Source organism: Capsicum annuum, unplaced genomic scaffold (assembly GCF_002878395.1).
Source record: "Capsicum annuum cultivar UCD-10X-F1 unplaced genomic scaffold, UCD10Xv1.1 ctg3710, whole genome shotgun sequence".
Lineage (NCBI taxonomy): Eukaryota > Viridiplantae > Streptophyta > Magnoliopsida > Solanales > Solanaceae > Capsicum > Capsicum annuum.
The window spans coordinates 22,762-37,249 of NW_025844130.1; the positions used below are offsets into that span (position 1 = coordinate 22,762).

The following is a 14,488-nucleotide window of genomic DNA, read 5'->3' on the forward strand; positions in this document are numbered from 1 at the left end:
TTTTTCTTTCACCATCACTTGTAGAGATGGCCTGTTGCGAGGTCATACTCATTGTTACAGAGAAATCTGGGTGGAGAAGTTTCTGTTTATCAACAGGACCATCCTTCTTGTACTTGTACCAGTTGGCCCAAAAGACGTAGTTACCAAAGTTGAGCAAGCTGAGGATTGCTAGGAACCAGTAGAAAAGCTCGACGTGGTTCTTGTTCATGTCTCTCCCTTGAAGCCATCCTTGCTTGTTTGAAGTGAACTTTGAAGTGATTGAGTTGATAAGCTCAACAAAAGCTGAGCTTAAATAGTAGCCGATGGAGAGTGACAAAAATGAGAAAGACGTCGAGAGAGATCTCATCCCAGCTGGAGCCTCACTGTAGAAGAACTCCATCAGCCCAACAAGTGTGAACATGTCTGCTATCCCAAAGATTGCATAATGAAAGGAGAGCCAGAAAAGGCTCGTACGATGGTTATGGTGGTTGAACTCATTCTTCCTCTTCACCTCCACGGCTCCAGCAATGGCCATAGAGATAGCTGAGAGGACAAGCCCTACACCGACCCTCTGGAGGTGTGTTATCCCAGTGGGGTGGCCTGTGAACATCCTCATTACGGGGACAAAGAGGAATTCATAGATGGGAATGAGAAGAGACATGAATACAAGAGGAATGACTGGAATCGAAGCAGAAGGTACGTCAAACTTGCCAAGGCTAGGGTCCATTAGAGTCCCTTCTTGTACTGAGATTGTTTGTAGCTGTGCCAAACATGTATTCATGATGGTTGTACTCAAGAGAATCGGCATCATCCTGGTAAGGATTTTCACTTCCTCCACTTGAGTAACAGTACAAAGTCTCCATTTTCCTTGCTTGTTGGTGCCCTCTAATTGAACTGCAGCTTTGTCTAGTACTCTGTTCATGATTAACACGGACAACATAAGATCAACATGAACATGAGGAACTTATGTTCATGCATTGTACATGAAAAGCTTGCCTGAATTGTTCGGTATGTGGAAGACGATGTTCCTGTAAAAGAGAAACAGAGTTCGGTTCCCGTATCTCATATAATTGATGCTTATCAGTTGGTAGTTGCACAGACCAATTTCGAGCTGCTGCTACCAAAACCTGCAAAAGTGCACAGCTTAAGCCACTCCTTGCATGTAAGAAAAAAGATGATTGATACTGATTAACGAGGCAATGAAACTACACATAAACTGAAACTGTAGTATGTTCTCACCTGTAAAACCCTTAGCAATGGACTTTCACCAGGGACTCTCACTCTATAAAAAGGCTTGCCCATGGAAACAAAACAAAGGCCAGCAAAACAGCATACAATGGAAATAATGAACCCTTTATCCCATCCAACATTTGTACTGACCCAAACCACGACAGTAACTCCAATTGATGCTCCAATAGTGATGCTTAACAAGAACCAGTTGAAGAAGCTGGAAATGTTCTTGCTGTTTTTTTTCGAGTCATTCTGTTCGAATTGATCAGCACCCAATGCTGGAATACAGCCCCGAATTCCGCCTGCTCCCAATGCCGTTAAGTATACTGAAGTGTATAGCAGCAGTGCTTTTCCTCCATGCACGCAAGTTGATTCTCCACAGGGTTGTGGTTGAAGTTTTTGGAAGTGGGATTGGATTATCAATAGTAAGTACCCCTATGAAATAACAAGGCAATTACAACGGCATACCGAGTATAATCACGGGTCTGAAGAGGGTAGGATAGGATGTATGCATATCTTACCCCTACCTTTGTAGTATTAGTTGCATTCTATGCAACTGATACTGCAGATATATCAACCTCCTAATAATCCCACAGGGTAGGATGTACGCAGACCTCACCTCTATCTTTACAAGGTAGAGGGGTTGTTTCCGATAAATGCTCATGAAATGACAAAAGGGGATAACTAAATTTACCAATAGTTGGAGGATGCCAAAGAATAAGGCAGTGTTGAGACGAGTCATGTAGGCATCTGAAATGAAACCTCCAAGAATAGTGAGCAAGAAAGCAGTACCCAAATAGTTTGTTGTATTAGTTGCAGCACCAGTTATGTCAAAATGCATCACTGATGAAAAATATACAACAAAACTCATCATATTTGCTACAAATCCTATGTTATCCAACAACATCATTCCTGCAATCAATTTTCCAAAAAAATTTAATATCCAAATAAGATGAATTTGACATAATGGCACCGAAAGAGTTATTCTAGAAAATTGTTTTCTGGTATAATTGGTTTGTGAGGAAAAATTATGTACAAATATTCACAAATCCAATAGTATTCTGGTGAAAATTTTGAAACACTGGAAGTAAGAATATCCAAGTGTTGGTCCGGACAATTGCTCATATTAAACTAAATAAAAAGCAATAGAGAAGTTCTCTACAAATTCTCTCCATCCATGATTTCAAAAAACTAAATTTTCTGATTTTGATTTGACACGATTTTAAAAGAGTTAAAAAGACTTTTAAATTTTGTGATCTTAAACTAAGAATATGCAGAATGTACTAGAATGTTCTTTAATCATGTGGTCGTAAACACGCTGCATGTAAAGCTAGAATTAAAGAATTGCTTAAAAAAATAATAGACACTCTTTTAAAATGGACTAAAATGAAAATTAAAGCAAACAAATTGAAATTAAAGATGTAATAAAAAGTAATTCAACTGATTTTATTTTTTTTTGGGTACCAAATATGAAGAAAGTGGGGGTAAAGCCTCCTCGTCGAGTATTCTTCATGGGGAAATAAGCACTCTCTTTTACACTTCCATTTAATCCCTGAAAACGCCACCATTATTGGAAGATATGTGTTATTAATAGTACTTACCATATTACTTAAGAGTAAAAGTTATAGTGAACATGAATGCTATTATGTTAATGAGTAAAAGTTATTGTTCTAAGTATATGGTTACAAATTTGGCCAAAATTTATACGTACATCTTTTTACCAGCTACAACAAAAGAATATATAGTTCTTCCTTCAAGCCTAAAAATCATAATTTTTTTGTTTTTGAAAAATAGAGCACCATATATATATATGTGTTAACAAGACTTACCATTGTGACGACTGATCAGTAGTAGTAATCAATCGAGAGAAGATGCAAGACGTACTAATTAATGGTTTTAATTTAGAGAGGTTATGAAGTCTATACTATATAATACTAACTATAAAGAGTGGAAGACATAGTATATATCTTGCTATTGGCTAATAGACTAACATCGAATCAAATTGAATCTTCTGTCGTTTTTAACAAAGGCTATATAGATATATAGGACAAATACAAATCTGTAACTACAAAGTTTCAAACCGGCCTTTGCACAGGTTAAAGAAATTATTCAACAACTTTTCATGATACAACTTTAATTTAAACAAAGTTCAATTCCTTCTTCCTAATTTGTCACCAAATATACCTTAGCATGTTATTTTATTCATGCAAACATGATTTTAGACTGGAGAGTCTGGAGGTCGAGGATTAGGATAGACGGTTAGTAAGTGGTTGAATGTTTTTTATCTTTCCAGTGGTAGAGTAGAGTTCTAGTCTGGGATACGTATACGTTGATTTTTAACCTACCAATTATACCTAAGCATATTATTTTGTTCAGGCAAACATGATTATAGATAGGAGTGCATGAAGGTCGAGGATTAGAATAAACGGTTAGTAGGTAGTTGAACGTTTTCTATCATTCAGTGGTAGAGCAATGTTCTAGTCTGGAACACATATATATTGATTGTCCCCATCTTGTGCTTGGTGGAATATTATGGGACTAAAACAGAAATATGGTAATAACACAAGGATTAAAAATGCCATTTTACCATTATTTAACATCAAGGTTCTGGTGATCGATTGCCTATATTATATTATTTTATGAATATTTTTGGTCCATGATGTTAGTGTCACGCTTGGTTTGAATTGCACTTTTGTCACGCAGGGATTTAATTTCAATTTGAAGAACGATAATAACCATAGAAAAATGCACCAAATAGTTGGATCAAGAAGTCGGACAAAACTGACTTATAATATGACTATAAAATAGGGAGAAACATGATCAGTAATAATTCATATAGCCGACTCATATAGCCGACTACAAGTAATTTGGAATTAAAATGTTGTTGTCGTTGTTGACTATAATCAAATGCAGTATTCCAAGACTCTTGTAAAATAACTTTGTATCATTCTCATGTTAGTCCATTCTGTAATGTTTAATGGCTAATGGGGCCAACATTTTTTTTTGACGATCTTGAAAAAAAATGACAAGTTGGTTATTCTCATTTCTTTGAGGAATAATCAATCTGAAAAAAAAAAAATATTTTGTGTATTAAAATACATTAACTTTTGGCTTAGCTAGCATCAGAGTAGTGTATAGCAAATCAAAGCACGGCAGTGCCACCTTATTTCTTATATGTAATGATAGGATCTTGACACTATGCTTTATAGGCTATAGCACTTTTTTTTTGGATTCCATCCGATGTTCGTATCCTGACTGAATCTGAATTCACCTAAGAAAATCTCATATTAGAGGTAAAGCCCTTCCTAAGAGGCACGATTTCATGTCTAGAGTTCATCTCTTCTTTAGTTAATGATGAAGCAAATCCTTAAAGTCAAAGTTGTCCAAGCGAATTTCTAAAATTGGTACAATATTATCTATTGGCACTCATGCTGTAAGAAGTACTCGTGCACTTGGTTGAAGGTTTGAGCTCCTTACCTAATAGACCAGGGATTAACTCAACTCTCACTTTTTGGGGATAAGCTTTTGAAGAAACAGGCTTATCTCCGCAACCGACCGAACCCAAGACCCTTGGGTTAAAGATGAAGGAGTACTTGTCACTCCATCCCAACTCATGTTGATGGTATATGCTTTATAAAACTATGATAAATTAACAGGTTATTTGCTCTTCATGTAGTGATGTTCCCATGGCTATACATGGGCCATATCATACCCTTTTCCATTTATCCAAGTGCTTAGCTCAAAGGGGCCACAAAGTCACCTTCATCTCTACTACAAGAGAGTAGTAAGTAAAGTTCCCTCTGATCTTGCTCCCTTGTTGCATATTGTGAGCTTTCCCCTACCTAAAGTAGATAACTTGCCACATGGTGCTGAATCCTCCATGGACATACCTTACCAAAAAGCTCAGTTCTTGAAGATTGCTTTCGATTTGCTCGAAACACCACTAACCAGCTTTCTTGAAAATTCATCCAACTCAAAACCAGATTGGATTGTCTATGACTACGCGTCTCACTGGCTACCTAAACGTGCACATGATTTAGGTGTCTCGTGTGCGTTCTTTAGTCTCTTTACTGCTGCAACTATGGCCTTTTATGGACCTCCTTGGGCTTTGTTGAATGATGAAAGGTCAATCCCTGAGGACTATACAGTTGTCCCAAAATGGATTCCTTTCGAATCAGAAGTCAAATATTGACAGCACGAGATTAAAAAGAATCTCGAAGCACCACCAGCTGAATCCGGCACCTCTGATGGAGCGCGATTTGGTGCTTCAATAGGTGGAAGTGATGTTGTGTTGTTCAGAAATTGTGTTGAGTTCAAACCAGGGTGGTTCAACTTGGTTTCTGAGCTTTATCAGAGACCCGTAATATCCATCGGTGTTCTTCCTCCATCTGTAGTAAAAGATGAAAGTCTGGACAGCAATGATGCATCATGGCTTAGTATCAAGAATTGGCTAGATAAGCAAAATCAAGAATCTGTAGTCTATGCTGCACTTGGAACTGAAGCAACAATTAGTCAAAAGGAGCTGAATGAGCTAGCTCTGGGGTTAGAAAAATGTTGGCTACCATTCTTTTGGGTGATTAGGAATCAGCCAAGACAAAAACAAGAAGACTTACAGATTCAACTCCCTGATGGATACGATGAGAGAGTCAAAAACAAAGGCATAATATACAAAGGATGGGTACCACAGACAAAGATACTAAGCCATTCGTCAGTAGGCGGATTCTTGACTCATTGTGGATGGAATTCAGTCATAGAGGCGCTATGTTTCGGGCGAGTCTTGATTATGTTCCCAGTGCTGAATGATCAAGGTTTGAATACTAGGTTGTTGCAACAGAAGGGGGTTGGTGTAGAGATACCAAGAAATGAAAAAGATGGATCTTTTACTAGTGATTCAGTGTCTGAATCTGTGAAGTTTGCTGTGGTGAGTGAAGAGGGTGAGTCCTTGAGAACCAATGCAAGAAAGATGAGCAGTTTGTTTGGAGATAGGAAGAGAAATGGACAACTTGTAGATGATTGTGTTGCTTATTTGATGGAAAATAGGATAGGCAAATCTTCTAGGAGAATGATATTTGGCCAAAAAAGAAGAGAATAATCTTCAATATGTTCACAATGATATAAGTTAAAATGTAAGAGAGGATTTTTAGTAATTTAGTTGCATGACCATCTGAACTTTCATCTGATTAGTGATGATTCGATTCATCATCTTGTGAACGTTCACTTTGATTAAAGATGAAAGTCATTGCAATCGAGTTTTTTCTTTCCTTAAATATCAAATTGAATGTCCACCTAAAATTGTAGCAAAATGTATCCTCCTTCCATCCTATAGAAATTTATATGACATTCTTTTTATTTGAATGGTTGAAACAGATGACACGCTTTAATTGATTTATTTTTCTCTTTAAGATGCGTTTAATATCATGCACTTAACTTATTTCAGTTTGTGCAAGTTGTTTTTGATATGCACACTAGAACAAGATGTTCAATTGAAACAAAACTTAGTAACCGTTTGACCATAGAAATCTTCTGCTTTTATTTTTTGAAAAATTATTTCACTTTAGTGAAAAAAGTGAAAACACGTTGCGTTTGACCATGAAAAACTCCAATTTCAAAAAATTATTTGGAATTACTTATTTTCACTTTTTTCAATCCTACTTTTCTCACAAAATTATAAAAACAACTTTAATTTATATTCATGGTCAAATACAACTCCAACTTCATCTTCAACTCCAATTCTTAACTCCGGAAAAAAGTAATTTTCATGGCCAAATGGGGCCTAATAAAACCGCATATATATTTTATAGAAGACGTAATAAAATTTATCTATTTGTCTCTTGAGTAGACTAAAGGTAACCAAAAACTAAATCAATAGTTTATTCATGAACTACATTCACTAAACAATTTGATAGTGATATCATATTGAACAACATCATATATTATAAAATGATGTAAAACAACAATTCAGTCAAATTATGTTTAAATTGGAAAAAATAAAAACTGAACTCCCTCCTTTTTGTTCCCTCCTGTAACAGAATTCAACAAAACAACAAAATCTACTAAATCCCCTTAGCATTGCTCAAAGTTTCTACTAGTCCGGTGCCCACCCAGTGTTCGACCAAATGCTCAGCTGGAATTGTTGCATGTTCTCGACCACCAATGAGTCCTTTCCTTGGTCTTTATCCACATATTCTATCTCCCGTGCTAGTCTAACTGCCAGTACAGCTGCGTCTTCAACACCTTCAAGTTTTGGAAGAAGAGTTGTTTTCATGGCTGTATCAAGTAACAAAGCTAACCACAGAAATCCTCGACGACCCAAGCTCCCACCTGAAGTGGACAATACCTTCAAAAAGGTCTTGTACGAGGATGAAGAAGAAATGACTCAGAAACCAAATCTTGATATTTTAACTGATGATGATGATGAGGGAGTTGTAAGTGTGGATTCTTCGGATGGAATTCTATGGGAATCGGATGAGATGGAAGCGATTTCGTCTCTTTTTAAAGGGAGGATCCCTCAGAAGCCTGGAAAATTGGATAGAGAGAGGCCTTTACCTTTGCCCCTTCCTTACAAGATTCGGCCTTTAGGACTTCCTACACCGAAAAGATTCAAGAATCGTTCAAGGGAATCTATATCGAAGCAAGTGTACAAGAATCCCACTTTCTTGATTGGTTTGGCCAGAGAAATTCAAGGCCTTCCAACGGAGGAAAATGTATCAAAGGTTCTAAGTAAATGGAGTCCTTTTCTTCAGAAAGGATCATTGTCATTGACAGTCCGAGAGTTGGGTTACTTGGGACTTCCAGGGAGAGCTCTGGAAACATTCTGCTGGGTGAAGAAACAACCCCATCTTTTCCCAGATGATCATATTCTTGCGTCTACCATTGAAGTTCTGGCGGGATCAAATGAGTTAAAAGTGCCATTTGATTTGGACAAGTTCACTGGCTTGGCTAGTCGGAGTGTGTATGAAGCAATGTTAAGGGGTTGTATTAAAGGAGGACGCCTGAAGCTTGCTTTGAAGCTTCTTTCAATGGCTAAGGAATCTAACAGAGTGCTTGATACTGCGGTGTATGCTAAGCTAATCTTGGAGCTTGGTAAGGATCCTGATAAAAGCACACTTGTCTTGGTGTTGTTAGAGGAGCTTTCCGTGAGAGATGATCTGAATTTGACACCACAAGACTGTACAGCTATCATGAAGATTTGCATTAGGCTCAGAAGATTTGAGATCGTGGAGGGGCTATATGATTGGTTCAGGGAATCGGGTGGTAATCCAAGTGTAGTTATGTATACTACTATGATTCACTGTCGTTATTCAGCGAACAAATATAGAGAGGCATTAGCCATGCTATGGGAAATGGAGGCTTCAAATTGCCTTTTTGATCTTCCAGCTTATCGTGTGGTGATTAAGCTCTTTGTTGCTTTGAACGATCTCCCAAGGGCTGTACGCTATTTCTCTAAACTTAAGGAAGCAGGTTTCAGTCCAAATTTTGACATATACTGCAGCTTGATCAAAATTTATATGGCTTCTGGAAGGGTGGCTAAGTGCAAGGATATTTGCAAGGAGGCAGAGATGGCTGGATTCAGGTTTGATGAAAATACATTGTTGAAGTTGCAACAATAAAATTTGTTGCATCTTTTGATGTATTTGCATGTAATTTAGAGTTCATGTTGTTTAAATTCGGTCCATTATCCACCCCTCTCCTCACTTGCATAGTTAAACGCATTGTAACTAGTAGCATCCATAGGTTCTTGAAACCTTTCCTTTTCCACCTTAGGCGTCTGTATAATTATGTTGTAATTGAAATTCCAGAAAACATCTATCCCCTCCTTAGTTGACCAACAATGAAAAAGGCGTGCGACCTCATATTTTGACCAATTCAAGGTGAATATGGGGATGCTTGTCGTCTTTATTATGGTTTTAGGACCAAAGAATGTGATTGCATTATGAGGTCTCAATTGAACGGATTGAGCATACTTGAATTGATGTAACATGAACCCTATTAGGCTAAAAGCTCCATGGATTGATTACTATTAAAGTCCACAGACATAACCCTCCTCCCAAAATTGACACCTACGAGTAAAATCTCCTTGTGCTTCCAGACCCCATAGTAGCAACAACAAATATACACAGCAATTGTGACCTCTCGGGAGAATCAATACTTTCTCCCTCGCATGATACTACGTTTAATGCATTGTCTTGCTGACAATTAAGATCAAACATACGTGGCCCTTTTCTTCTGAATAGTCTGCCAAAGAGTATTTACTCCAAAGAAACTATCAAACACTGGGAGCTTATAGGCCGAAAGGGAGAAAAGTTTGTTTACACATTAAAAATGCTCCAATTTACTACAAACAATGGTCAATAAAACTAGCCCCATTCACACACTAAGAGTTCTGATTTTACTACTCAAAAGGGAAGTCAACAAGCTATTTGATTCCCAAAGTAGAGCAAAACATGTTGGGTTCAATAGGATGTGTGAATGGAAAATGGAGGGAATTCTTAGAGGGAAGTGAGCACACAGTTACAAGGAAAGTGTACTCACTAAAAGAAAGTATACTTCTCCCTTATTGGTGGGAGAAAACAACTTTATTGTGTTTTTATTAAGAAACACTCCTTCAAATGGATAATGAGGCAAAGAACCAAGAGGTGTCTCGCGCCGTCGTCGTGGCTCGCTCGGCTTCGGATTTGGATTTGGCAAATGATCAATCGATGAGATTAATTTTTTAGACAAAGTTGATTTGAACATGCATGCAGAAAAGACACACTGTTTTGGAATGGAAAGACATGACTATTCTGAAGTGATGCACCTTTCCATGAACCATTGCTTCCTTTCCAAAGGGGCACTTGATGGCTATAAATACCTGAACTTTTTCCTTAGGTAGCACGAAAATTTTTAGACTGAAAAAACACTCTTCTACTTCTAAAAACTCTTTGTGATCATTGTTGTTGAGTGTGCTCGAAGAATCAGAAGGTTTGAGGTACCGCTACGTTCTGATTGTGAGCCATCTTATCCTGGGAGGAAAAATTCCGCAACCTCGTGTACTTGAGGGGAATTAATTTCTTAAGGACACTCCGTGAAATCGGAGGACTTGGCTCTACTTCTACTTCATCTTGTTTTCTTAAAATAACATACTTATTTGATAGTTCATATTGAACTTGTGTTGAAGGTGTTAAAACTTCATTAGTATTCTTGAAATAATCTTGAACTTGTGTTGAAGTGTTTGTGCAAACATATAGATTCTGTACCCAAAAAAACAACAATCTTAAGGAATTAATCACGTAATCTGTATTGTTTGGATTCTGGAGATTAAAACTTTATGCTTTCTACTCTGTTTGAACTTAACAAGTGATTTGAAGAAATAAAAACTTCATCACAAGTTAAAGGTCATTCGGTTAACGATTGGAAGACATAAAAACTTCATCGTTAAACTAGAAACAAGTAGTGTTTAAAGTTGCTACAAACTTGTAATTAGTATTTTGATATACTAAAGTTGACTGTCTTTTTGTGACAGGAAAGATGACTGCTGATGGTCATGAAACTGATAGTGGGACAAGTGTAGCAGCAACGAATGTTGCAGCAACTAGTCGCACAACTGCGCCACCCGCTATGACACTAGCGGAAAAACTCGAAAAATTTTCTGGAATAGATTTTAAATGGTGGCAACAGAAGATGCTATTCTATCTGACAACCTTGTGTCTTCAAAGATTTATATTTGAAGATGCTCCAGAATTGTCCGAAGAAACTTCGGACAAGGAGCGGTTCGTTGTAGTAGAGGCATGGAAACATTATGATTTCCTATGTAGGAATTATATACTAAGTGGCCTCTAAGATGATTTATATAACGTTTACAGTGGAATGAAGACATCAAAAAAGTTGTGGAATGCGCTCGAAAAGAAATATATGACTGAGGATGCTGGAACTAAAAAGTTCTACGTTTCAAGGTTCCTTGAATACAAAATGATTGACAGTAAGAATGTCGTATCTTAAGTACGGGAATTGCAAGTCATCATCCACGATCTTCTTTCTGAAAGTATGAATTTAGTGATTACCTTATTTTGAACATTTAAAAAAATGTTCTTAATGATCACATGAACTTTATTGTAAGTTTGATTGTGAACGAGGCATTTCAGTTGCTACAATAATAGAGAAGTTATCACCTTTGTGGAAGGACTTCAAGAATTATTTGAAACACAAACGAAAGGAAATGACAGTCGAAGATCTCATTGTGAGGTTGCGCATTGAGGAATACAACAAAGCCGCAGAGAGGAGGTCGAAAGAAAATTCTGCAATGAGTGGAGCTAACATTGTAGAAGACGACTCCAACAACTCAAAGAAGCGGAAGAAAGCTTGACAAGAACCTGAGGGTTTTGTGGTTCCTGGTAAAGAAAAGAACATGTGCAAACTTGTTAAGTCACTTTATGGACTAAAACAAACACCTAAACAGTGGCATGCAAAGTTTGACCAAACCATGTTGACAAACAAGTTTAAGATAAATCAATGTGATAAGTGTGTTTACATTAAAGACACTCCAAATCACAAGGTCATTGTTTGTTTGTATGTGGATGATATGTTGATTATCAGTACAGACATTTTTGACATAAATGCTACAAAACGAATGCTTGAGAGCAAGTTTGATATGAAAAACCTTGGAGTTGCGGATGTGATCTTAGGAATAAGAATCCATAAGACTCCACACAGGTTGGCATTGTCACAGTCTCATTATATTGAAAAGGTACTTGACAAATTCAAGTATGTGAAATTCGATATTACCAAGACTCCATTGGACGTGAGCTTTGCACTTCAAAAGAATGAAGGTGAAAGTGACTTACAGTTGGACTACGCAAGAGTGTTGGGATGTTTAATGTATATCATGAATTGTACACGGCCAGACATAACATGTGTTATTAGTAATTTGAGTTGGTACACGAGTAATCCCAATAAAACTTATTGGATGGCGATGAAAAGGGTTTTGGGGTATCTTACATACACTCAAGACTATGCTTATCATTATAATAAATATCCAACGGTAATTGAAGGATATAGTGATGCAAATTGGATCACCGGATCGAATGAAGTAAAATCCACGAGTGGATATGTATTTACTTTAGATGTAGTAGTCTCTCGGAAATCGTCCAAAAAGACATGTATTGCTTGCTCTATAATGAAATTTGAATTTATCGCATTAGATAAAGTCGGTGAAGAAGCTGAATGGCTTCGAAATTTCTTGGAAGATATTCCTTATTGGCCCAAACCATTGGCACCAGTATGTATACACTGTGATACCCAAGTGGCGATAGGTAGGGCAGGGAACATGATGTATAATGGTAAATCTCGTCATATAAGATGGAGACATAATACCGTTAGTGAACTTCTCTCTAGTGGAATTATCAGTATTGACTATGTGAAGTCAAAGAATAATGTGTCGGATCCACTTACAAAAGGCCTAACTAGAGATAGAGTTGAGAGAACATCCAAGGGAATGGGTTTACGGCCTAGGACAAGTCAGCATGGCGATAACTCTACCTAGCAGACTGGAGATCCCAAGAGCTAGGTTCAAGGAAATCAAATAAAGTTGTGACTGACATGTTCAACATTGTCAATATACCCAACCCATTCTCATGATGTAGACAATGTTTAGTAAACAAGAATAAGGCTTATGGGGTGAAGCCTTTTAATGATTATTTAAATTTGACAGATTTGACCAAATAGTTTAATCTATAGGATTGAACGTTCAGAAATCACCTATGTGAGGGTGAAGTGGAAGCCGTTTCAAGGAGAACGTTAATAAAAGCCTATTCTCTAAGCTCTCATTAAACTAGGACGTGTTCATGGCTGAAACGAACAAAACCGTGAGAACCATAAACAGTAAAAGACTGGTTGTGTGACATATGTTGTCTAGGTGTACATTAAAGCTCGACGGTTCAAAGATATCAAATCTACCGATTGACCGAGTACATTCGATGCATGTTCACTACGAAAAGTTCAAAGGGAAACCCACTTATCCAGATGCAATCAGTCTTTGCTTGCTGATCGCATACTTGTCCGTAAGATTTTATAAAGGGTAGCCATTCCCCATTCGTGTGGGGGATTGTTGGGTTCAATAGGATGTGTGAATGAAAAATGGAGGGAATTCTTGGAGGGAAGTGAGCACACACTTAAAAGGAAAGTGTACTCACTAAAGGAAAGTATACTTCTCCCACATTGGTGAGAGAAAACAACTTTATTGTGTTTTTATTAACAAAGACTCCTTCAAGTGGATAGGGAGGCAAGAACCAAGAGGCGCCTCGCGGCGGCGGCGTCGCTCGCTCGGCTCGGCTTCGGCTTCGGCTTCGGCTTCGGAAAATGAAAATGAAAATAATCGATGAGGCTAATTTTTTAGACAAAGTTGATTTGAAACTTGAAAAAACCAAGTGAATTTTTTTTTTAAATCTGGAAATCCAACAAAAAAAAAATTCTCCATGAACATGCATGCAGAAATGCAGAAACGTAACTCGAAAGGGATGTAATCCTTCGAGGAAATGACACACTGTTTCGGAAAGGGGGTGACTGTTCGGTTCGGATGTGACTATTCAGAAAAGACACACTGTTTCGGCATGGACAGACATGACTGTTCCAAAGTGATGCACATTTCCATGAACTATTGCTTCCTTTTCGAAGGGGCACTTGATGACTATAAATACCTAAAGTTTTCCTGAGGTAGCATGAAAATTTTCAGACGGAAAAAAACACTCTTCTACTTCTAAAAACTCTTTGTGATCATCCGCCGTTGAGTGTGTTCGAAGAATCAGAAGGTTTGAGGTACCGCTACGTTCTGATTGTAAGTCATTTTATCCTGGGAGGAAAAATTCCGCAACCTTGGGTACTTGAGGGGAATTAATTCTTTAAGGACACTCCGTGAAATCGGAGGATTTGGCTCTACTTCTACTTCATCTTGTTTCTTTAAAATAACATATTTCTTTGATAGTTCATATTGAACTTGTGTTGAAGGTGTTAAAACTTTACTGGTGTTCTTGAAATAATCTTGAACTTGTGTTGAAGTGTTTGTGCAAACATACAGATTGTGTACCCAAAAAAACAACAAAACATATAGTTCCAAAATGAGTAAAAACTATATAGATGAAAGGTCCTCATATATAGTCTTGATACCAGGCCCCTCTGATACAGAAGGAATGCATCGCACAGCTATACCAAGAACCTCCTTCATTTGCTTCTCCGTTGCTGGATTTCGCATCTCGGGTGAAAACACGTTATCAAAACAATCAGAGCCATGACCTTCTGCCACCTTCAA

The 14,488-nt window shown here is 37.6% G+C and overlaps 2 protein-coding genes and 1 pseudogene across 2 annotated transcripts in view; 2 read left to right on the forward strand and 1 right to left on the reverse strand.

The window, feature by feature from the left end:
* The window catches only part of LOC107859048, an 11,471-nt gene extending 8,294 nt beyond the window's left edge, over positions 1-3,177 (reverse strand). Inside the window, exons 1-6 of the mRNA XM_016703927.2 lie at positions 3,039-3,177; positions 2,674-2,761; positions 1,904-2,121; positions 1,219-1,644; positions 976-1,106; positions 1-893 (exon numbers count right to left, since the gene is read on the reverse strand). Of these exons, the coding sequence (XP_016559413.2) occupies positions 1-893; positions 976-1,106; positions 1,219-1,644; positions 1,904-2,121; positions 2,674-2,761; positions 3,039-3,041 (1,759 nt within the window). The 5' untranslated portion in view covers positions 3,042-3,177. The remainder of the gene's footprint in view (positions 894-975; positions 1,107-1,218; positions 1,645-1,903; positions 2,122-2,673; positions 2,762-3,038) is intronic.
* A 1,262-nt stretch (positions 3,178-4,439) lies between these two features.
* LOC107859054 lies at positions 4,440-6,569 on the forward strand (annotated as a pseudogene).
* A 466-nt stretch (positions 6,570-7,035) lies between these two features.
* On the forward strand, positions 7,036-14,482 carry LOC107859049 (pentatricopeptide repeat-containing protein At2g01860). Its single transcript, XM_016703928.2, has 2 exons — positions 7,036-8,782; positions 14,350-14,482. The coding sequence occupies exons 1-2, from the start codon at positions 7,326-7,328 to the stop codon at positions 14,357-14,359; spliced, it is 1,467 nt and encodes a 488-aa protein (XP_016559414.1). The 5' UTR covers positions 7,036-7,325; the 3' UTR covers positions 14,360-14,482.
* Positions 14,483-14,488: the final 6 nt, after the last annotated feature.

Bases quoted from the DNA above. Each gene is read 5' to 3' on its own strand.
- LOC107859049 (XM_016703928.2), top strand. From the start codon at position 7,326: ATGCTCAGCTGGAATTGTTGCATGTTCTCGACCACCAATGAGTCCTTT.